This window comes from Trichomycterus rosablanca, chromosome 5 (assembly GCF_030014385.1).
Source record: "Trichomycterus rosablanca isolate fTriRos1 chromosome 5, fTriRos1.hap1, whole genome shotgun sequence".
In the NCBI taxonomy this organism is placed as follows: domain Eukaryota; kingdom Metazoa; phylum Chordata; class Actinopteri; order Siluriformes; family Trichomycteridae; genus Trichomycterus; species Trichomycterus rosablanca.
In genome coordinates, this window is record NC_085992.1 from 48,832,073 (window position 1) to 48,858,291 (window position 26,219).

At 37.5% G+C, this 26,219-nt stretch overlaps 1 protein-coding gene across 2 annotated transcripts in view; it reads right to left on the reverse strand.

The window, feature by feature from the left end:
- Positions 1-17,903, reverse strand: part of lef1 (lymphoid enhancer-binding factor 1) — a 77,003-nt gene extending 59,100 nt beyond the window's left edge. For both annotated transcript variants that reach the window (XM_062995306.1, XM_062995305.1), the window contains exons 1-3: positions 17,700-17,903; positions 15,330-15,396; positions 10,081-10,208 (exon numbers count right to left, since the gene is read on the reverse strand). In XM_062995306.1, coding sequence (XP_062851376.1) covers positions 10,081-10,208; positions 15,330-15,396; positions 17,700-17,903 — 399 coding nt within the window. The remainder of the gene's footprint in view (positions 1-10,080; positions 10,209-15,329; positions 15,397-17,699) is intronic.
- Between the last annotated feature and the right edge of the window lie 8,316 nt (positions 17,904-26,219).

A 26,219-nucleotide genomic window follows, 5' to 3' on the forward strand; every position in this document is an offset into this window, starting at 1 on the left:
AACAACCAGAGCAGGGCAAACGGAAAATTATCCTGCTGTTCTGACTCCTATTGTTTACAGTTTACCTGTATTAGCAAGTTATATAAGCCAATGACCAAAGTTGCAAACGTTACATGACTTTTTATTTGCTATCCATACACATTGGTGCACCACCAATAAAACACAATCACTGAAATGCACCAAATACATAAAACACGACAGAATTTAAGTCAGTCTATGGGGAAGTCTGTGTATTTTACACCACTAGGGCTCACCAGCCCAGACCAAGCCTATAAATAAACTCTCCTGACCATTTTAGGCTTTTTTTTATATATGTGGCCCTTTAAATGCATTCCATTTTCCTACTGTCTAACAAACCTACACATTTAATATGTAACAGCAACGGTTAAATATTGCAGCTTCAAGCCTTGAACACCCCACACAGCTCATTCCATCAACATCGTACACATATGTGGCTACAACGTGACGTTTTATACATTTTAGCTCAGTAACATGAGCTTGTACTGATCAGGATTGTTTATTTATTGTCAGGAATGTCAAAACACACTGAATCAACTAACAGGCTTAACTGCACGGCTAATGGGACGTTTAGCGAGGACACAATGAGACTGTAATTCACAACAATGAGAAATGTGATGACAAGAACAAGACGTGCGACCTCGGATAAGTGTGGATCTTAAAAAATAGAGATAAAAGTTTTTATTATCCGATTTTCAATATGATGAAACTCGTACGTCCAAAACCAAAGTCCTCAAAGAAACCAAACTGTTTTCTCTTCAACAAAAGTCCACAAAACATCAAACAAAACAAGTCAATTGTTCATATGATTCATGCATGAGTCAGTCAAACATCAATCTGACAGTATAAAATATACTGTGTTCTGCTTGAATGAATTAAACAAACATGTCAAATCTATTCAACGTGCAGTTTTAGACCAACACTGAGGCTGATCCTGACATTTAACATCCGTCTGTTAGACTACTAGAACATACACGATCAGCCATAACATTAAAACCACCTCCTTGTTTCTACATTCACTGTCCATTTTATCAGCTCCACTTACCATATAGAAGCACTCTGTAGTCCTACAATTACTGACTGTAGTCCATCTGTTTCTCTACATACTTTGTTAGCCCCTTTCGTGTTGTTCTTTAGTGGTCAGGACCACCACAGAGCAGGTATTATTTAGGTGGTGGATCATTCTCAGCACTGCAGTGACACTGACATGGTGCTGGTATGAGTGGATAAGACAAAGCAATATTCTTGTTACTGCTGGACTGAGAGTAGTCCACCAACCAAAAATATATCCAGCCAAAAGGGCCCCGTGAGCAGCGTCCTATTACCACTGATGAAGGTCTAGAAGATGATCGACTCAAACAGCAGCAATAGATGAGCGATCGTCTCTGACTTTCCATCTACAAGGTGGACCAACTAGGTAGGAGTGTCTAATAGAGTGGACAGTGTATTTAAAAACTACCAGCAGACCACCATGTCAGTGTCACTGCAGTGCTGAGAATGATCCACCACCTAAATAATACCTGCGCTGTGGGGGTCCTGTGGGGGTCCTGACCATTGAAGAACAGCATGAAAGCAGGCTAACAAAGCATGCAGAGAAACAGATGAACTACAGTCAGTAATTGTAGAACTACAAAGTGCTTCTATATGGTAAGTGGAGCTGATAAAATGGACAGTGAGTGTAGAAACAAGGAGGTGGTTTTAATGTTATGGCTGATCAGTGCAGATAGCACATAAAATGATTAAAATGAAACTTAGTCCTACAGAAGAACATGCATGTATGTAAGCCAATGCATTGTGGCCTTAAAAAAGGGGTTCAAACCCTTCAAAGTAAACACGTTCATGTCTGGTAAGGATTCAAAATAAAACCGAGCGTAACTGAGTTTGCATCAGTGTAAAAGCAGGGCTTTTAGAAAATGCTGGTAATGCCAGCTTCACCACATGTAAACAAGCAGTTCCTGATATTCAGGTGATTGGCTTTAGCACGACCACGTAAACCACTTCAATGAAAAAAATAAGGAGGGGGAAAAAACATCCGAGCTCATGTTCCTGTGACTCGCACCCCCTCCGAACCCAGACACATGGGTTCAATAAAGCAGTGTTTAGTGCTGGATAGAGACGGAGTATCAATGGCTTTGTTTATGAAGCCTGAATGTTCATCAGCACTTCAAAGGCCTGCGGGTTGCTACACACTCTGTGAGGTCTCAGCTCGTTCTCTCTTCGTGTGTGTGTGTGTGTGTGTGTGTGTGTGTGTGGACCTGCTCCGCAGATTACATGGACGTCTCTGTGACCCTCCTCACTGCGTACTGACTCTACAGTAGCCCTAAAACCCCTTCATATACGCAGCCAGATCCGCCGAGCATCGGAGTACGTTCCCATGCAGGATGTTGCGTGGCCTGGAATAACAAGCTCTGATGTGGAAACTTCTGAGTCCAACCATCACGAGTGATTAAACCGAAACCTCTAAGTACCGCTGCGTCATTTTACAGGAGCACATGTACCCCTCCTCTCCATACACACACACATACTTATACAAGGTAGGCCTGTGTGTAAAGTGGGCAATTGGTTTTCAATGCCTGCTAACATGAGATTCACTCAGTGAGATTAACGTTAAGATGTTTCATGGGTGCCATTAATGTATGGGGCAGTTGTAGCCTAGTAGACTAGTAATTAAAAGGTCACTAGGTTCAAGCCCCATTACGGCCAGGTTGTCACTGTTCAGCCCTCAATTGCTTACATAGTATACTGTCACAGTACTAAGCCGCTTTGGAAAAATGCATCTGCTAAATGCCAAAAATGTAAATGGTGCAAATGATTTACTAAACACTAAATCCACAAATTATATTCAACCTCCCTTATACAATCACATTTCATTCTTTATTTTACAATTTTAATGGCATGTTTTACACACTTTGGTTCCATTCATGACAGGACAAGTAGTTACTGCTTACACAAGATTCATCAGTTCACAAGTTTAATATCAATCACAGTCGTGGACAATTTTGTATCTCCAATTCACCTCACTTGAATGTCTTTGGACTGTTGGAGATAACCCACACATACACGGGGAGAACATGCAAACTCCACACAGAAAGGACCCAGACAGCTCCACCTGGGAATCAAACCCAGGACCTTCTTGCTGTGAGGAGACAACGCTACCCACCGAGCCTCCCCCATACGATATAAAACAAATTAAGCTATCAGTATGCATTCTGGATGGATGGATGGAAGGATGGATATATGGATATACATGCATAGATGGATGGATGGATGGTTATAGAGGGATAGAAGGATGGATGAATGGATATAGAGGGATAGATGGATGGATGAATATAGATGGATAGATGGATGGATGGATGGATGGATGGATATAGAGAGAGGGATGGATGGATGGGTAGATATAGAGGCATAGATGGATGGGTGGATATAGATGGATAGATGGATGGATGGATACAGAGGGATAGATGGATGGATATAGAGGCATAGATGGATGGAAGGATGGATGATATAGAGGGATGGATGGATGGATGGATGGGTATAGATGGATGGAGGGATATAGAGAGATGTGCCAATACTAGACATCTATTTATTATGACACTAGATACCAGAACCCTAAGTACTGACCAAAACACAAAGCCAGTTTAATACTGGCATGCTCAAACAATCTGATTCGACTATTATCAAGCTACCAAGTTATGCATCCAGTAAATTATACCAGTGTTTTTAATGGTGCAAATTGCATTTTGTACTGCTAATCAAATTCCAAGTCACCTCTAGGATCATTTTTTTCAAAATGTTGCAAGTATCAACACCAGACAGTCACACTAAAAGCAAAAACACAGCACACTCAACTTTTGGCAGCATTCCTGCAGGAAGGTGTCGGCTAATTGACGGATTAAAGGCCAGACTTGTGATTTCTTTTCAGAAGGATCCTTCAAGGCATGAAAACAATGAAACCGAGAGCTGACAAAACCACACAGTGCCTTTTTTTCCACTTCTTTCATATTTTGGAGTCACCGCCTTTGGGGTGGCAGCTTTAAAAGGAAAAAAAAAAAACCTTGTACATGCAGTTCCTTTAAATAACCTAAAACGGAACAGTGAAACCTTCTGTGACCTCCTGCTGATCGCTCCCAAACACGGCACGAAAAGTACAGGAACTCGGCACACTGCCAAACAAAAGCCAGCCACTCGCCACCCTTCTTCTCTTGCTCTTTATTTGTTGTCCCAACTTTTCTGATGACTCAGATTTTACAGCAGAAAATAATAATTCCATTTGTTTTGTGCAGTGGTGTCCACAACGGGCCTCAAATTTTAAACAAGATTTTGATTGGTCGAGTTGGGCTTGATATTTTTAGACTGATAGATAGATACACTATATTGGTACACTATAAAAGTCTAACACAGTAAAGGGAATATAAAAGAAACTATACAATTTAAAGTTTGCAGCAACAGTTTAGGGAAGGCCCTTTCCTGTTCCAGCATGACTGTCACAGTGCACAAAGCAAGGTCTATAAAGCTTGGTTTAAAGAAACTCCAGTGGCTGCCACAAAGCCTTTAAACCGTGACCGTTTAAGTTTGTGGGAATGGGGGAAAAGTGCTGTGTGTTCATATTAAGAGCTCGTTTGTTGTTTGTTTATTAGAATTTTAACGTCATGTTTTACACTTTGGTTACATTCCTGACAGGAACGGTAGTTACTGGTTACACAACATTCATCAGTTTAAGTTTAATATCAAACACAGTCATGGACAATTTAGTGTCTCCAATTCACCTCACTTGCACATCTTTGGACTGTAAGAGGAAACCGGAGCTCCCGGAAGAACCCCCCCCCCCCCCCCCCCACACACACACACAGGGAGAACATGCAAACTAGGGATGTCCCGATCACGTTTTTTTGTTCCCGATACCAATCCCGATTATTAATTTTGATCCAGATCCGATACCGAGTCTCAAACCGATACTTGTATTTTCTAGATATTGTCTAGATAAGAACTAGATAATACTGTTCACACAGTGCACACTTCAAGTACATTACAGTTATTCAAATTAATCCAGTGTACATGTTTAACAACTAAATAGCTCTGTAGTGCTGTATGCAAAAATGCTGCATCCAAGCTATTGGCTTAATGTTTTGTATTTTTACAAAATCAATCAAAATGAGTGAGATAATTACAGTTTTACTTTAAACTTTACATTCGAAGAAAAAAATCTGTTTAATGCAGTGATACACCAAAAATGAACAGAAATCTGTGTAGCAGCTTAACTTGAATATAAGAAAAAAAGTTACTTAAAAGCATTACAGTAAAACCTGAATACCAAAATAAAATGGAAAGGCTCTTTTGTTATGAAGGAAAGCCAGTTTTTAAAGTTCTACAGTAATGAACGCAGCTCTGCTCCTACCGCCTCGTGAAACGCTCACAGTGCAGACATTACACGTCGCTGCTGGACTTGTTTCACTTTCCAATTCAAACTATTTCCACACAGCGGACATGCTGATGTAAAACAAAAGATCGGGATTACGATCGGCATTAGTAAAGCCGATTCCGATCAGTTAAAAAATGCCTTGATCGGCCCCGATCCCGATCTTTGAGATCGGATCGGGACATCCCTAATGCAAACTCCACACAGAAAGAACCGCCCCACCTGGGGATCGAACCCAGGACCTTCTTGCTGTTAGGTGACAGTGCTACACACCAAGCCACCCCTAATTTTAGGGGGGAAATCAGGTTGCCAAAAATGGACAGAAATTAAATGAAGACAGAAGAGAGAATTTCCATTCAGGAATGTTACCATGAAAGTGAAACATAAACTGTAAAATTCACCTTAAGCCCTGTTCTTATAGAGATTATTATGTCTGCACAGGGTTGGTGTGGCCTGTAGGGCCCAATGAGATATTTTTTTTCAATAGGGACCAGTTTCCTTGACAGTACCCTTTGCCAGCAGAAAAAAAAAAAAAAAATCGAGGGGGGTAAAAGATAAATCAATATAAAACAATGACCGGGACCCTGGGTTGTCACAAAAGTCTTTGAGTTAATTCTTGAGAATAAAATCAACTTAAATATTTTAATGTTAGGCGCCCAGGTGGCGCAGTGGGATATTCCACTTGCACACCAGCACCGAGTTTCTGAACTCCCCGGTTCGAAACTCTGTGTTGCCTCCGGTTGGCTGGGCGCCATCAGCAGATACTAATTGGCCACCGTATCTGCAGGGTGGGGGCCGGACTATGTGTGGGTGGATGGGTCTTCATACGCTGTGTAAGGACACTGATTGTGCAGAATGCAGGGGCGAGAAGAGGAGGGCTGTGCATGTGTCGAAAGAGGCGTATACAGTGACGTGCTCTCCTCGGATGCAATCTGGGATCTCTGGTAGCAGTGGAAGACAAAAATGAGTGCGCTAAATCGGGAGGAAAATGGGGAGAAAATGCATATATATTAATGTGATTCAGAAAAATCCCATTTCAGTAATCTAGTCACCAGAGTAAATAATACAAATTCCACACATGTGGAAACATTTTTGTAATGACCCGTAGGTAGATGGTGATCTTAAAAGCAAACTAGATATGATTTCAGGAGCGCAGACATGATAAAAAGCTCTAGATCCCAACATGTGAAGGCTGTATGGGTCACGGCTGCTGGGAGGCTAATAACAGCACGGGTCAGTGCAACCGGCTCGAGGAAGCATTTATATCCCACCGCTGCCCCGTACACACGCTCTCCCTCGGTCAGGTAAAAGCCGGGACGCAAATCTGCTGATCAGCAGCAAAAAAAAAATTATAATAATAATAACAATAATACAACTGATCCTTGACTGGGTGGGCAGGCAGCAGCAGCAGGCACTGGAATGTCACGGCCAGTGGAAATCAATCCAAACTTCAGGGAAGGGAAGAAAGAGGAAGGAGCGGAGCACTGCCTTTGATCTCGAAAACTGATCCCAGGCCTTAGAGATACTGTGTCCACGTATTTGATCCCCCGGCAGCGAGAGAACGTGAGAGAGAGGGAGAAAAACACGCGGTCATTTGCATCGCTTAGATCCAGAGGTATGCAGCTGGAATATGTGTGTTGGGGAGCATGGTGAAAATGGCAATGCCAGGTTGAGAGTGGAAGAAATACGACTCAAAAATTAATTATAATTATCTTAATTTATCTTCTATGCTTGTATAAATAGGTAAACACAGGGTTCATGGGTAAAAAAACTGGTGTGGCCTGGCTCTGGTTACAGTCTGTTCTGTGTGGAAGGCTTATTGGTGCTTTTGGTGCTCCCACAAGCCACTGGATAAACCACAAGTCTTGTCAAGGACCGTGACATTGTGACCTTTTTGCATTTACATCTTTGGCATTTAGCAGACACCAAAGCGACTTACAGTACTGGGACAGTATACGATCTAAGCAATTGAGGGTTAGATGCCTTGCTCAAGGGCCCACCAGCAGCAAACTGACATTGGTGGGGCTTGAACCAGAGACTTTCTGACTACTAGGGCAGGTCAGTACCTAAACCGTAGGCTGCAACTGCCGAGCAAGAGTTAAGCGGCATCTATAAGTGGCACATTCAGCGGTACCTTGAAACTCAATGTCAGTTGGTTCTGGGAGTGATGTCGAGTTTTAAAGACGTTGAATTTCAAGGTATTTTTTCCCATAAGGATGTTTGGGAAACCTGTTAATGTGTTCCATGGCCCCATGAAACTGCAGATATTTTCAGCTCATGTAAAGTAATGAGGTTGTTTTTCACACTTATACACTGAAAATAACACAAATATAAAATAAAAACACTGAAATACAATTAAAAACTGTGTATTGTTTCGTAATGCCTCTTATTCATGGAGATGCTTGAACTTGGGATACTGTATTCCGTTCAGTACCGGCGCATTCACATGAGAAGTGGCAAAACCGTTTTTGTGCTGCTTTTCTATGGAGTGTGACTGTGCACAAAACTTAACGTGACATTGTACTAAAAAGCTGATTCTGATTCTCACAATTTCTCAGAAGCTCGAGCTGTAACACAAGTTTAAAAGTGAAACTGGGAGGACAATCCAGATAAACACAGATATATGTGGAGCTGTAACACTGGATCTGATGGTTATTCCACACAAATGCAGATTCGTCTCATATTCACACTTTGATTACGCTTTACCGCACCACTCGAACCGAGTGCTGAACAAAGCAGCAGTTTATTGTTAATTTGAAATTAAATAAATAATTTTTTTAAAAAGCTGAACACATCAAGTTTAAGTGAAACGTCTAGTTTAAGGGTACAAATTTATCCACGAAGTGTGTCGAATTTCAAAGATTTCAAGTTTAGGGGCCGTCGAGTTACAAGGTACCGCTGCATAAATGATGACTTTGTCCCGTGCTCACGACTTCCTGACATTGCCTTACCCTAATTTCAACCCCAAATCTTCTAGATTTAACACAAACATAGCAGTACTCAGTGACAGATTATGAAGCTTCACTGTTAACCATAAACACAGAACACTACAAAGTCCTGATGCAAAACTGAACTCCCCACATCCAGTGGTTTCACAGGGCCGGTCGGTATCTGTGCACGCAGGCTGAGACGACGTGAACAATGGCACGTCTGAACCGAGCCGTCTGTGGGCTCGCGTGTAGCCCGCGGCACGAGGCCACCACCAGACCCCAAATCTTCTCCACACAAAAACCTCCAAACAGGATTAGACTGGACAGCTGCTAGCATGTCCTGCATCTCGCTATTCCATCCTTACTGGTGGATGGCATTGATTATTTACTACGCAAACAGACTGCAGAGGAAATTCCCATTACTTCACGATGGCTCATAATATCGCCTAACGTAAACATGTACAGCCGTGTGATCTTTGTGTACTATTACTGGGCAATATGACGATTTAAAATCAATCTTACATGTTGACTTATGATAGATTTATGGCAGGGCAAAACAAGGCAAAGTTTATTTATATAGCACCTCAAAAACACAACCATGGTTGACTAAAGTGGTGTACAGGTTCTGTATACTATGTAAGATAAAACTCTCTCACAAAAGCATGATTCCTAAAACATAACACAGATTAAAACTATTAATTACTATTGCTACACCCCTTTGCCTTCAGCACTGACTTAAAAACATCAAATGATTGTTTGTTTATTAGGATTTTAACGCCATGTTTTACACTTTGGTTACATTCATGACAGCAACGGTAGTTACTAAGATTCATCAGTTCAAGTTTTAATATCGAACACAGTCATGGACAATTCTGTATCTCCAATTCACCTCATTTGCACGTCTTTGGACTGTGGGAGGAAACCGGAGCACCCGGTGGAAACCCACGCGGACATGGGGAGAACATGCAAACTCCACACAGAAAGGACCCGGATCGCCCCACCTGGGAATCGAACCCAGGACCTTCTTGCTGTGAGGCGACAGTGCTACCTACTTAGCCACCGTGCCGCCCACCAAGTGATTGTGCAGTGCTAATCTGGGAAGACAAATTGTTCCAAAGGCTCGATCACCTCTGATCTTGAGCTTAGACCTTGAGGCTTCCAAAAGCATGAGGTTACCAGACCTTCGGGCTTTCAGAGGAATCCAAACTGGCAAAGCTTATACCAGATTTGATTGTGCCATCCCATTTAAGGCCTTAAAAATCAGCAATAATCCTTTAAAGTCAATCTAAGTTTTACTGGAAGCCAATTTAAGTATGTAGGTCCAATTTAAGGTCATCCTATATCTATGCAGTAACTGTAGCTACTCTTTCTAATGTTATTCCACCCAAAATGTCTCAGAATCCCTAAATCCCCAGTTAGGTACCTGATAAAATATCCCAGAAATAAATAACACAACATACTATTTGTATTGTCATAATTTCAACCAACGCCACCCTATTTTATGAGAGTGAAATAACCCAAAAGTGCCTTAATAAACATTTCTGCACGACTAGAATAAGATTATATATATATATATATATATATATATATATATAAGGTCATTATATAATACAAATAATTAAAAACACACTGGATGAATATATGAACAATACAACAGACGCTCTGAAGAGAAGCGAGTGAGAAGGAGAGTTTTGAGAAACACCAGGTCGTACTCACCATTCTGGGCATGGGAGGCGAGAGGGAGCCGTTGTTCATGTAGGGTTCATTGTTCATGTTGGTCATCATGATGTAGCTGGGGTAACCGGAGTATGGATGTCCTTTACTGTACAGATCCTGCAGCTTGCCTAAAAACATGGCGACGTATTTATTTATTTGGGTTTTAACACCATGTTTAACATACATGTATCATTTATTGGAAAATGGGTATTATGGTTCTGACTATTTTATCTTGGTCCATTTAATGTTTTCATTTTCATCGTTATGGTTGCAAGGTGGGTTAAAACTGTTCTTGTGTTGTCTTGGTAAGAGTTTGGACACATGGTCAACGTATCAGCTTTGGAATTATGCTGTTAATATCTGACAAACACGATTACTATACAGATTTTAAGCAATAATATTTTATAAATCCAACATGACTAGGATATGAGTAAGGTATATCTTAAGATGTGCTAAAAAATGTATAAAATCTACATGATTTGTTATTGAATTTTGTGCACTGCGTCTTGTACAAAAGCAAGCACAGAAACTTTTGGTATTTGCAAACCTAAATGCATTACATTTACATTTTCAGCATTTAGCAGATGCTTTTATCCAAAGCGACTTACAGTACTGTGACAGTATATTGTCTAAGCAATTGAGGGTTAAGGACCTTGCTTAAGGGCCCAACAGTGGCAACCTGGCAGTAATGGGGCTTGAACTGGTGACCTTTTGATTACTAGTCCAGCTCCTTAACCACTAGGTTACAACTGCCATATTGTAGCCTAATTATTGGTCATCATTACCAATAATTGCAATACTAAAAAATAACTGCACTAATAATTGGGTGATCAAAAAAAAAAAAAAGAGCAACACATTTATCATGAAACTCTAAATTAAAAACAAAAGTACTGTCATTTAAGCAACATCACATTCAAATAGGGCACATTTAAGGGTAGTTGTAGCCTAGCAGTTAAGGTACTGGTCCAGTAATCAGAAGGTTGCCACTCTTGGGCCCTTGAGCGAGGCCCTTAAGCCTCAATTGCTTAGATTGTATACTGTAACAGTACTGTAAGTCACTTTGGATAAAAGCATCTGCTAAATGCTGAACATGTAGATATAAAATGTAAACAAGTTTACAAATAAAAATATAAATTGAAGCTTTTATAAAAAGATTTTTTAAATAAATAATTGGTACAGAAAACACACAAGAAGGTTTTTAAACAGCTATGAAGCGATTCTTAAAAATATTGTGACATACTGCAGTTCTGCCATAATGCCATAAATCCAGTATTTAAAACAGAACCATTAAAATATGGCTAAAATTTACTGTGCTGCTCTTTTAATTCTAATCTTTATGGCAAAATACATAAACAAATGATTGACATGACTTGTGGTGCGCAATATGTATTATTATTATATGTACCCCAATACAAAAAAAAACAACCCAAAACATAAGCACCCACATAACCACAGGTATGTATTTTGACGTTTAGAATTTTTAAACATAAGAGCTTTATTGTTAATAAGAATAAAAGTATAAACTGACCCTTAAAAAAACTATGCTGAGTACATGCCATAAACATTCATTGTGAGTTCATTTCAGCAAGTCCAGTAAAGTATCTTCACATAAAAAGCACTGTATTATCAGCAGGCCCGGTTTAGACCGTAGATAAATGGGTACCAACTAAAACTACAACCCAACATTTCAGAAAAACTGCAAATAAAGCGTCCGTCATCCTATTTTCCAGAGGGACAATAAAGCCCCCTGCGCCCATTAGCAACAATTAGCACAGTATCACAGACACACAGGCATACACAGAGTATCAAAACACAGACGACCCCCAACTGTTTACCGGTCGTGAAACGGCATGTGTAATTGTCTGGGTGTGAAAGAGAAAGGATGGGAGTTGTTTCTAAAGAAAAGAGAGACACAAACACACACTCCCACCCATTTCTTTCAGCCAGGAAAATGGGGGTGTAAGCGAGACTGATTGGAATTGGAGGAGGTGTTGGGGTGTATGTATAGGAACACGGTTCTTAGCTTAAAAGAAGGGGTGGGGGGGGTACGGATCTACTACTGTTTACAACTAACGGAGAACAAAAGAGACGACAAGCTGCTCCATTGTAAGCTGGCGTTAGATTGACGAGCAATCAGTGGAGATCAAATGAACTCCACAGCAACACGTCCTCGATGGTCGGACTCGAGTAAGTGCGTGTTTGCGCGCACAAGTGTATACAGAGGCCAGAGTGTCAGTGGGAGTCGGCTAGACCACCACACCGGCACGTGCCGTGCACCATCAGCTCTAAATCTGCTGCCCGTCTTATTGGACAGCTTGTAGATCGTCTGGGTGACGTGATATTTATATGACCATATATAAAGTCACGGAAGTCACTTCTGAAAGAATTAGAGCATGCTTCTGTAATACTGATCTCCCATAAAGCTCACAGTAAATAATTACTGCTCATTAAAATGTTTAGCCTTTTTCTTGGCTTCAATTCACTCAGCAAAGCTAAAAATGTTAAAATACATTTTGCCCTATAATAATTCACCCTGATTTATAACTAATTCTGTTAACTGTACAGAAAATAATGAGGGAAACTGATTGAACACAGTAAGCTGGTAGATATATAAACATCCAAACTGTCAAAAGACAATGTCTATTTTTTAAGTAATGAGTCAATGCCAACGAATATACGAGTATAATGTATATATTTTTGCCTATAATGATATTCGTATGTATCTGTAAACAATATATACAGATATAGGTATAAATATAGAATTATTGTTTATAAGAATATGTATACTGTATATATTTACACCTATAACGATATCTTTATCTCTATATTTATACTTATATATCTGTATATACTGTTTATAAGAATATGTATACTGTACATATTTATACACAACAACATCGTTATCTTTAATTTTATATTTATACTTATATATCTGTATATATTGTTTATAGGAACATGTATTCTGCATATATTTATTCCTATAACGATATCTTGACCTTTAATTCTATATTCATACTTATATATCTGTATATATTGTTTATAAGAATATGTATATTGTATATATTTATTTCTATAACGATATCTTTACCTTTAATTCTTTATTTATACTTATATATCTGTATATATTGTTTATAAGAATATGTATATTATTTATATTTATACCTATAACGATATCTTTATCTTTAATTCTATATTTATACTTATATATCTGTATATATTGTTTATAAGGAGACACACTACAGCTCCTATTATTATTATTATTATGCCAGATGCACAATTTGCACATACTTTTTTGCATACCATATATCGTATATATTCACCTTGTACATTCACTACACCTTCCTTACTTTATTTGTATTAGTTCTTCTTCTTTTGCTTGTTGAATTACTGGATGCCAATAATTTCCCTCTGGATGAATGAAGTATCGATCTATCGATCTATCTGTCTGTCTAAATCTTTTTACCAACCAGTTTCTTGACCTTCTTCCTAATGTCCCCTGTTGACCACATTATTTTAACAAAATAAATACATTTACATTTTCAGCATTTAGCAGACGCTTTTTTCCAAAGCGACTTCCAGTTATGACTGAATGCAATTTTTGAGCAATTGAGGGTGAAGGGCCTTGCTCAGGGGCCCAACAGTGGCAACATGGCGGTGGTGGGGCTTGAACCGGCAAACTTCTGATTCTTAGTCCAGTACCTTAACCACTGACCTATCACTGCCCTATAAATATTAAGAATACTACACAATACTATTTTTGTAATTTGACACAATGATTTCATTAAGAATTGCAAAAATGCCCTAAATTATTATATGTTTATCATTTTACATTCACCACATCACTGCATCATTTATGATCTTCAGTAGTAACAGCAAACATTCGCATCACTGGTCACAAATCCTCACTGTTTTTTTTTACATATCCAAGTACATCATTGATTTTTTTATTTAATAGGCACACAATCTTTATAATTTATAGTATATTATTGTTATTTATAATAACATGTATATATTGGTTATACTCTATACTACTTATCTATCTATAATGCATATGAATTGTACTGGAAAAGACAACAACAAAAATATGAATGCTAATATGATCTAGATATTACCATAAACTGTCTAAGAAGGTGGTCAGCACTGACAGAACTTCATTAACCAGCACCCTTATTACTCATGAAAACACATAACTAAATACAGAACTTATTGTACCCAGCTAAGTATTAATTATCCTTTTTTAAAAATCTGTTGACATTTTAGATTTTAGCAAAATGTTCTCAGATACAATAGTATCATTTTGTCTTAACATCCTTTATTAATATCAGCTCTGTTGCAAATTAAAATTTCATCATCTGGGCAGAATTTGGTAAAATTGTCATTTTTATTTTTATTAAAGTGCACAGACCTTCTGTATTCTGATTTACTGTGAAACATGCTTATTTTAAATGAATTTGCACAATGTTTCAATGTAAAAACACACAGTCTTATGCAAATGATGGGTAGAAATGTTATAAAAAAATGATGTTTTGTTGTTGTTAAATTACATTTTAAAAATCCTTTACAGGGAACGAACTTTTACACTTTTTATGGCACAATATCTGTTATTTAACACATTGGGGAAACAAGCCTGCCACACTTTGTATTTGTTTTTTCCCCCCAAATTATTCTATTCACTAAATTTATTGTGTAATTTATGGCATGATCGGATATGTTTAAGTCATTTTTTCCATTTATATTTTTGTTTTCATTTTCATTCCTGCCAGGCAGTGTAGGATTGCTCTTGTGTTTTTTTGGTTGTGGGTTTCTTTAACAGTTCCAGGTTTGTGTAGCTGTTGTCTCTCTTTGGTGTATTTGGGGCATTCGATCATCAGAAAAGGTTTTCAATTCACTAAATAAATAAATACATTTTGCTATATCTAAGACTGTTCTTTGCAAAACAGAACATGTAAATTGACCGGGGTGTCCAAACGTTTGTATAACATTGTGTTTATAATGTTTGATATTAAACACAGACTCTCCACAGATCACTGTAGACTCCCTTTATCTGAAATCAGTAACTCTTAATATGTAAATTTGTATTTTCTTCTGTAAGCGAATTCAAAAGAAATGCACGTGTATGTTTTTATCTTCCCTAAAAACAGCTGCTCAATATACAGCAAATTACAGCGAGCTTAAAACTCATCAAATACATCCAGATAAATGAAGCATTCATTATGGTTTGCATATGAAGGACATGAGGCATCGCTTACCATCATCCAGATGCTCTCTGTGTTTTTCGTGGTAGGGATCTGGGGTGATTTGAGACTGTCTAGCTGCCTGTTTGAAAAGACATATAGTAAAAGGAGATACGTCCATCAAGGTCATGCTGAATTTATACAATAAAAACCCTAATTACATGAGGAAACAGAGAGAGAAAAGAGCCTGGTCTTTATGTTTTTCTGACATAAATGTATGTATGATGTACATATAATAAGCTTCCAAAAGGGGCAACATTAGGATTCCTCCTTCTTGCCGTGAGAAACACAGAAATGAATGAAAATTAAATACTGCATGTACACGCGTTCTGCAATTATGAAAACAGTGATGGAGTGAGAGGAAAAAAAGATGCCTCTGAGCAGAATCGAAGCTGCTGTGGATTCCCAATTAACATTTACTCCAGTGTTTGATTCCTCCTCATAAGACTTTCTAACCCTGAATGTTGTTCATGCCAGGAGGAATGCATTTCATTAACATCAGCTATACAGCACATCCTGCAAAACTGAGCCACTCCATCCACATATTAGCTTTCCAGAAGGGGAAAAATGAGGATTAGGATTTTAATTCATAATTCCATGTTGGTTTTAAAAACAGTCGAAGCCACAATGTAATACGTATTTGCAGTGTGAAAATTAAATACTGCATGTACATGCATTGTGCACTTATGAAAACAGTGATGGAGACATTCTGCACAACTGCAGACTGTTATTCTTCATATTGCTATAGTAATATAATATACTGCTTTAGTATGAGCAATTTTAAAATGTCCAAAAGTGTCAATCATATTCTAAATAAAATGAGTGAAGAAAAGATGCAGCATCGTAGATTTAACTATCTAACATTATTTTATTATTTAGGGAAAATTGAGCAATTATGAGGCTTTTAATTGGCTAGGTAGGCAGTAAAAATGAGCTTTTATTTTATTTATTTAGTTACATTCTCAACATTAGGATCATTTAAAATCTGTCAGAATATCTAACGAGGAGGAGAAAAAAATGCATTAAACCACACATCTGCATAAGTGCATATTCTACTCAGATTAATTTATTCATAAAACGTTTTTAAAATGTCTGGTTACAATAAACCAAAAACAAAAAAACAAGAATCTAAATTTATATATTAAAAAACAACAAATCAAATCAATGCAAGCTGCACGACTTGGTGCACAATAAACAATATATATTTTCACTATACTGTATTAGCAAACATTTGCAATAAGGTATATAATAAACAAAATCACTGCAAGCTGCACAACTGTTAAACAGCAAGATACAAACTACGAGTTTCTGGTTATTTAAAAATGATTGATGCACAATAAACAATACTGTATATTTTTATTATATTGTATATGCAAACACCTGCAATTAGGACGTTCTTATAATTTAATTTAGCATTTTAAAATTTCATTGAACTAGTAAATGATGCTGTATTTATGAGTCAACATATATTAATGCATCCTCAGCTTATTTTGTTTACAAAATGCATACATGCTAGTTTACTTATATTCAGCAACAACTAAAAACTGTGTCATTTTATTATATTTTAATATGTGCTAAGTAAATAATTCTGAGCTATTTACAGCACTGCAGTGTCCCTGGTAAATGTGAATTAAAATTCAATGCTTTGGTTTTATTCATATAGACCTCCAGTTTTAAAATGAATATACATCATTATACGAGCTTATTGTTTGATACTAATGTGCTGGTTTTTATATGAGTTTATATACATTTATATGTACTTTAGTATTTAAATAGACCTGCTGTTTTGAAATTATTATGCAATATTATCACAAAAGCTTCATTTGTTACTAATGTGCTGCTGTGATGTATTTTATTTGAGTTTATATACATTTAAATGTACTTTAGTATTCAAATAGACCTGCTGTTTCAAAGATTAATATATAACATTATCACACAAGCTTATTATTTGATACTAAAGTGCTGATGTGATGCATTTTATTTGAGTTTATATACATTTATATGAACTTTTGTATTGAAATAGACCTACAGTTTCAAAGATTAATATACAATATTATCACACAAGGTTATTTTTGGATATTAATGTGCTGGTTTGATGTATCTTATTTATATTTACATGAGATAATGAGGCACATGTATTAATTACACTACGACAATTCAGTCTTGCAGTTATTTTGCCAGCATTAGAGTCGATGTGAAGTATTTATCTCAATTACAATGTACAGAATGAAATCAGGTAGGAAAACATGATGAGTGTGTAGTTTTATCAGACCTGTGTGCACATATTTACTAATTATAAAATATAAAATATGTCTATATTAATAACTGTAGACTCGTGTTGGTTTGATTTATTCTAAACATGATAAATAAAAGTTATAAACTCACATCATGGCTGTTGGGACTGATTTCACTCTCATGAACCAGAGAGGATTTGAGCTCGGCCAGGTCTCCTTCTTCCTCAGAATTGGTGATTTCGGCGTAACTTTGCTCTTTGTGCGGGTCTCCTTCATCTTTAAAGGGGATCATTTCATCTGTAGCGCAGAGCTCCGGGTCCCCGCCGCCTCCACCACCACCCGCCAGCTGCGGCATGTCGCACACCGCCCTGTGAGCTTCTGGAGAAGCAGGAGCTTATTCAATTCCTCTTTGGAAAAAGACACGAAAACTCCTTGACACGCTGAAGTAGTGCGCGAATGAACGCCTCGCTGTTTGGAGTCGCCAAATTGTGATAAATAATAAGGACCCAGATTTGCCCAAATTAAGTGTTTAAACGCACCCGGGGGGTTTTAAATCTCAGGTGCGAGGCTCACACGAATAAAGTCAGGTTTTAACTTCTAAATTAACCCAAAAACTCCGAGGTGCAAATAACAACAAACCGTTTTTTAACTTGTATTGTATTCCTGTGAAACTGTCCTCCCGAGGGTAAAAAAGTCTTCACCAAACACACCGGAATGTTTGAAGTGCGAGTCGAACACCGGACGCCAAGTTTTAAAACTTTTATAAAGTTTTACACCGACTTTGTCTGATTTGTTTGGAGCGACACGCGTTACTTTGTGTTAATTCAGGTTAACTCTGAGCGCGAGTGAACGTACCGCGAACACGGACGCAAACGAACTGAGGCGGCCGCGCCGCGCGATATGCAGCTCTGTCGGCGGCGCGCGTGTGCGCGTGCGTGTGTAACGTAGCAACAGCTCTCCTCCCCTCTCCCCCTTCCAAAAGATGAAAGGGAAGCCGCCGCTTTGATTGACACTCCCGAAAGAAGCAAATAGGGAGAGGGGGGGGGGGGGGGTAAACCCCTCACCAGCACATGGTCAAAAGTTTAAGGTCCTTATACATAAATATGTTCCTCAAGGCTTAGTACTAGGTACAGTCATTTTTACCCTAAGAACTCCTTGACAGATATAATAGAATGGAATAGAATAGAACGCCCTTATTTGTCATATATACATATACAGTTAATCTAAAATAAATAAGTTCCCCAAGGCTTAGTACTAGGTACAGTCATTTTTACCCTAAGAACCCCTTGACAGATAGAATAGAATGGAATAGAACGCCCTTATTTGTCATATATACATATACAGTTAATGTAAAATAAATAAGTTCCCCAAGGCTTAGTACTAGGTACAGTCATTTTTTCCCTAAGAACCCCTTGACAGATAGAATAGAATGGAATAGAATGGAATAGAACGCCCTTATTTGTCATATATACATATACAGTTAATGTAAAATAAATAAGTTCCCCAAGGCTTAGTACTAGGTACAGTCATTTTTACCCTAAGAACCCCTTGACAGATAGAATAGAATGGAATAGAATGGAATAGAACGCCCTTATTTGTCATATATACATATACAGTTAATGTAAAATAAATAAGTTCCCCAAGGCTTAGTACTAGGTACAGTCATTTTTTCCCTAAGAACCCCTTGACAGATAGAATAGAATGGAATAGAATGGAATAGAACGCCCTTATTTGTCATATATACATATACAGTTAATGTAAAATAAATAAGTTCCCCAAGGCTTAGTACTAGGTACAGTCATTTTTACCCTAAGAACCCCTTGACAGATAGAATAGAATGGAATAGAACGCCCTTATTTGTCATATATACATATACAGTTAATGTAAAATAAATAAGTTCCCCAAGGCTTAGTACTAGGTACAGTCATTTTTTCCCTAAGAACCCCTTGACAGATAGAATAGAATGGAATAGAATGGAATAGAACGCCCTTATTTGTCATATATACATATACAGTTAATGTAAAATAAATAAGTTCCCCAAGGCTTAGTACTAGGTACAGTCATTTTTACCCTAAGAACCCCTTGACAGATAGAATAGAATGGAATAGAATGGAATAGAACGCCCTTATTTGTCATATATACATATACAGTTAATGTAAAATAAATAAGTTCCCCAAGGCTTAGTACTAGGTACAGTAATTTTTTCCCTAAGAACCCCTTGACAGATAGAATAGAATGGAATAGAACGCCTTTATTTGTCATATATACTGTACATATACATTTATTTGCATATCCCAGCCGTTGTACGCCACCCCTGAAGCCGAAGGGGTTAAGGGTCTTGCTCAAGGGCCCAACAGTGGCAGCATGGCAGAGCCCGGATTCGAAATCTCAACCTTTCGATTGACAGCCCAACGCTCTACCCACTAGTCCACCACTGTACACTGTAAACACTGTACACTGTTCCATATAGTTTTATTAACTTCTTTATCCAGGTCAGGGTTACCAAGGGTCCATCATAGGGTGGCACTCACATACACACTCAGGTGAAATTTAGTGTAGCCGGTTCCCCTTCTGCATTTTTACGTTTACATATATGGTATTTAGCAGACACAACATATACTTGTGACCTAAAACAAGCCAAAACTGGTGGTTCTTGCTCAAGGGTCCAACAGAGGCTACACGATAACAGTGGTAGCCTAGTGGGTTGAGCTTTGGACTATTAACTAAAAGGTTGAGAGTTCAAATCCCAGCTCTGCCATGCAGCCGCTGTTGGGCCCTTGAGCAAAACCCTTAACTCTCTCTGCTCCAGGGTCGCCCGTATATATGACAAATAAAGGTGTTTTATTCTATTCTATACTAGGTTTGAACCAAAACCCTTCTCATCACTACTGTACCACTGCATGTTTTTGGAAGGTGTTGGCATTGAATATAAAGGAAACATGTCATTCTTCTCAAAGACAGTGATCAGAGGAGAGAACCAAACCCAGAGCCCTGGGATTGTGCTGTGTGGCACCCACTCCACCAGCGGAGCCATACCTGGTAACAAAAAAGAATAATTAAACAGAGAGGCACAGTGTTGTAGTAATCTGGGTGCCCCACATCAACATGGGTCCTGTGGGCCTAGGCTGGATACTCAGCTCTGGTCAGTGTGAGGAGTTTTGTATGTTTTCCACATTTCCATTTTATTCTTAACTTCTAAAAACATGGAAAAGCTGGATTGGCTGCTCCAAATGGTTTCTGTGTGTGTGTGTGTGTGTGTGTGTGTGTGTGTGTTAGTTCAGGGTGTATTTATGCTTTGTGGACAAATTTTGTGGAGCTATTGACTATTAAGCTAAACCACCAGTGGAGTGTGTATACCTAACAGGGCGTGTCAGGGGTGGATCAGGTCATTTCATGAGGTCACATACAAAAGTCGTGCCTGATTAGAGTATATTAGAGTAAATATTAGAGTAAAATATTCTGTAAAAGCATTTTGAAAGACACGTTGGGGTGGAAACGCTCTGGTTCTGATTCTGAGTTTGGGGCTCGGAAGAGCAGAAATGCTTTTTAAAGTGTAGCTCACCATAATTCTAACCCTAACCCTAAACATAACCATAATCCTAACTCTAACCATAATAATTATAACCATAACTATAACCCTTACCATAATTCTAACCCTAACCCTAACCATAACCCTAACCATAATTCTAGCCCTAACCCTAACATAACCATAACCCTTAACATAATTCAAACCCTAACTCTAACCATAATTCTAACTACAACCCTAAACATAATGCTAACCATAAACCTAACTCTAACCATAATTCTAACTACAACCATAACCCTAACCTTAATCTAACCATAATTCTAACCATAAACTTAACCCTACCCATAACCATAATTCTAACCTTAACCATAACCCTAACTCTAAACATAATTCTAACCATAACCTTAACCATAACCCTAACATAACCATAATCTTACCATAACCTTAACTCTAACCATAACCTTAATCTGATCATAATTCTAACCCTAACCATAGCCCTAACCATAATTCTAACCATAAACCTTACTCTAACTATAATTCTAACCATAGCCCTAACCATAATTCTAACCATAAACCTTACTCTAACTATAATTCTAACCCTAACCATAATTCTAACCATAACCATAACCATAATTCTAACCATAACCCTAACCATAATTCTAACCATAACCATAATTCTAACCATAACCCTAACCATAATTCTAACCATAAACCTTACTCTAACTATAATTCTAACCATAACCCTAACCATAATTCTAACCATAAACCTTACTCTAACTATAATTCTAACCATAGCCCTAACCATAATTCTAACCATAAACCTTACTCTAACTATAATTCTAACCCTAACCATAATTCTAACCATAACCCTAACCATAATTCTAACCATAACCCTAACCATAATTCTAACCATAAACCTTACTCTAACTATAATTCTAACCATAGCCCTAACCATAATTCTAACCTTAACCATAACCCTAACTCTAAACATAATTCTAACCATAACCTTAACCATAACCCTAACATAACCATAATCTTACCATAACCTTAACTCTAACCATAACCTTAATCTGATCATAATTCTAACCCTAACCATAGCCCTAACCATAATTCTAACCATAAACCTTACTCTAACTATAATTCTAACCCTAACCATAATTCTAACCATAACCATAACCATAATTCTAACCATAACCCTAACCATAATTCTAACCATAACCATAATTCTAACCATAACCCTAACCATAATTCTAACCATAAACCTTACTCTAACTATAATTCTGACCATAACCCTAACCATAATTCTAACCATAAACCTTACTCTAACTATAATTCTAACCATAGCCCTAACCATAATTCTAACCATAAACCTTACTCTAACTATAATTCTAACCCTAACCATAATTCTAACCATAACCCTAACCATAATTCTAACCATAACCCTAACCATAATTCTAACCATAAACCTTACTCTAACTATAATTCTAACCATAGCCCTAACCATAATTCTAACCATAAACCTTACTCTAACTATAATTCTAACCCTAACCATAATTCTAACCATAACCCTAACCATAATTCTAACCATAAACCTTACTCTAACTATAATTCTAACCCTAACCATAATTCTAACCATAACCCTAACCATAATTCTAACCATAAACCTTACTCTAACTATAATTCTAACCATAGCCCTAACCATAATTCTAACCATAAACCTTACTCTAACTATAATTCTAACCCTAACCATAATTCTAACCATAACCCTAACCATAATTCTAACCATAAACCTTACTCTAACTATAATTCTAACCATAAACCTTACTCTAACTATAATTCTAACCCTGACTCTAACCCTACCCATAACCATAATTTTAGCCCTAACCCTAACCATAAACCTTACTCTAACTATAATTCTAACCATAGCCCTAACCATAATTCTAACCATAAACCTTACTCTAACTATAATTCTAACCCTGACTCTAACCCTACCCATAACCATAATTTTAGCCCTAACCCTAACCATAATCCTTAACATAATTCTAACCCTAACCATAATTCTAACTATAACCCTATTCATAATTCTAACCATCTCTCTAACTCTAACCAAAATAATTCTGATCATTACCCTAACCATAATTCTAACCATAACCCTAACTCTATTAGCATACAGGGAAATATCCACTTATTATACAAAAACACTCTTTTTCCAGTATCAAAATGCTGGTTTACTTTCTTCAAAGAACCTTTGTTGTGCTACTCTAGATTTTACTGATAACTTAATAGTACTTCCTAGAAGCCAAACTAAAAATATTTTATATTCTCCACATAAAACCTCTTTCTTAAAATGAGAATATAACCTACAACATAATTAATTTATTAACCTTGAACATGCTTTATTATGCAAGCAATTCATTACAACATACAATGACTATGCCAAACCAGAAAGACTTTATTAAAATAAAGATTGTATTATTTTGTATTTTTAAAGATAACAGCATTTAAAAATAATAAATCACTCCGTTTTTACGTAGTTAAACTTTGCATAGCACAGAGAGAGGCTGGTCTGAGTTGTTCAATTAGTCATGCTACATAAAGAGCTGCTCCTATAGGAGGAGTTGACGGACGCGCATAATGAGCGGAAAGTGAGTCGGTCTGGGTTAATTGATGCTTAAACAGTATAGCCCTAATTCACTATAGATAGAAATATAAATAAAAAACAAAGGTTGTGCATATTAAATAAAGATCATAATAAGATCTAATAAGATCCAAATTAATTGATAATTTCAGTGTATGAATTATGCTTCTACTTTTAAAAATATAGAAGGCAGAAAAAATTCTACTCTCAGCTCTATATGAAAGCCATTTCATTTCATCTGGATTTTGTGTTATTATTATTTTAATGTTCTTTATTAATTAAAGAAAATCCACATATAAATATTACTTAAAGCAAATGGCTGAATCAATTACACATGCGTATGGTTATGGAATGGTATGTTTTTTTTACTTCACTTATATTTGTAAAGAATTTTATCTTTATTTACTCTAGCCATCGACATTTGTTCTGCACAAACATACACATTAGAATCAGGTAAATGTTATACAGCTTTTTTAGACTGTGGTACATTGCTAAACAGTATATTGCTGGGACCTTGCTGGGACAGTTGTGGCCTAGCGGTTAAGATACTGGTTCAAGCCCCACCACTCCCAGGTTATCACTGTTGGGCCCTTGAGCAAGACTGTATGCTGTCACTGTACTGTAAGTTGCTTTGGATAAAAGCGTCTGCTAAATGCTGTAAATGTAAATTGCTAAAGTTTTCATACACTTGTAACTGAAATACATAAACTTTTGTCCAAGAATTTATTCACAAATATGTGTTAGAAATAAAAATGGTTTACCTAAAATTACCATTTGTAGTCAGTCATAATCTCTAACAAGGAATTACTAAACCATGCAATAAAAAAATCTGTATATCTCTTATAGAAATTTAGACACCCCCATGTTTTTAATCTGATTTATTTTTATTTTTAGCAAATTTTTAGAAAACCCAAAATAAACTTTTTTTTTTTGTATCAGTGTCCCAAGCATTAATTCACAGAACAACAGTCACATATCAAAAATAATAAAAAAGAATCAAAAACTTGCAGACAAGCTAATACTGTGTATTTCTTTTTAAAATAAATAAAAAGAGTTTTGTCCAAAACAGCTTTTGTTGCAAAGAGTTTCACTGTTGTTGCTATGAATTAATCCTAATTTTTGTTATAATAAGTTTTATTGTGTGTGGTTCTTTAACCATTTTTATGATGTATATCCATCTATAAGCAGCACGTTTTAATAATGTGTTGGTGCGTTTGTGTTTAGTTTTATGGGCATTTGTTAATGATTAGGGCATTGATAGCTCAGTGGTTAAGGTACTAGACTAGTTATCAAAAGGTTGCCGGTTCAAGCCCTGCCACCGCCAAGTTGCCACTGTTGGGGCCCTGAGCAAGACCCTTCACCCTCAATTGCTCAAAAATCATGTTCAGTCATAACTGTAAGTCGCTTTGGATACTACACATTCAGTGAGTTGACTTTAGCTTATTAAGGATCTGTAAAAATAAAAGCCAATATTCCGTGGCACTCCGTGACGGACTGACAGTCCTGTCCGAGGTTTGTTGCTGCATTGTTACAGCATTGTGGTGATTCCAGGGCACAGGATGCACCTACATTTACATTTACATTTTCAGCATTTAGCAGACGCTCTTATCCAGAGCGACTTACAGAAGTGCTTTCATAGTGAACATTTCATTCCTTAAGTTTAGATAGACAACAGTCGAAGAACACAACTCTGCTAAAACCTGTTAGAACCAAAGTGCCTTTTTTTTTTTTTTTTTTTTTTTTTTTTTTTTTTTAAATGGAAAAGATTGGAATAAAGTGTTAGTAAATAAGTACAAATCAGCCTAAGTGTTTAGTAAAAAGGTGTGTTTTTAATCGTTTTTTAAAGACAGCAAGAGACTCAGCTGTTCGGACAGACAGAGAAAGTTCGTTCCACAAGTTGGGCGCTAGAACAGAGAACAGCCTTGATGCTTGTCTTCCTATAGTCCTGGATGGAGGCTCAAGTCGAGCTAGACTAGAGGCTCGGAGGTTGCGTGGTACAGAGCGGGGTTTGATTAGACCCCGAAGGTAGCTTGGGGCTGGTCCATTTTTGGCTTTGTAGGCGAGCGTCAGTGTTTTAAACTGAATGCGTGCAGCTACAGGAAGCCAGTGAAGAGAACGCAGCAGTGGGGTGATGTGGCAGTGTTTAGGTTGGTTAAAGACCAGACGGGCAGCTGCATTTTGAATGAGCTGTAAGGGTTTAATAGTGGCCATGGGAGCTCCTGCCAGGAGGGAGTTGCAGTAGTCCAACCGAGAGATTACAAGTGATTGCACCAGAATCTGGGTAGCTTCTCTGGAGAGAAATGGCCGAATCTTCCTGATGTTGTACAGGAGGAACCGGCACGATCTCGTCATGTTGGCTATATAAGGAGAGAAGGTCAGCTGGTTATCCAGGACAACACCAAGACTTCTTACCTTATCAGATGGTCTAATCTGGAAGTCACCCAGAGAAATGACTAGGTCCTGGGTTGGAGACAGATCTCCAGGAATGAGCAACATCTCTGTCTTGC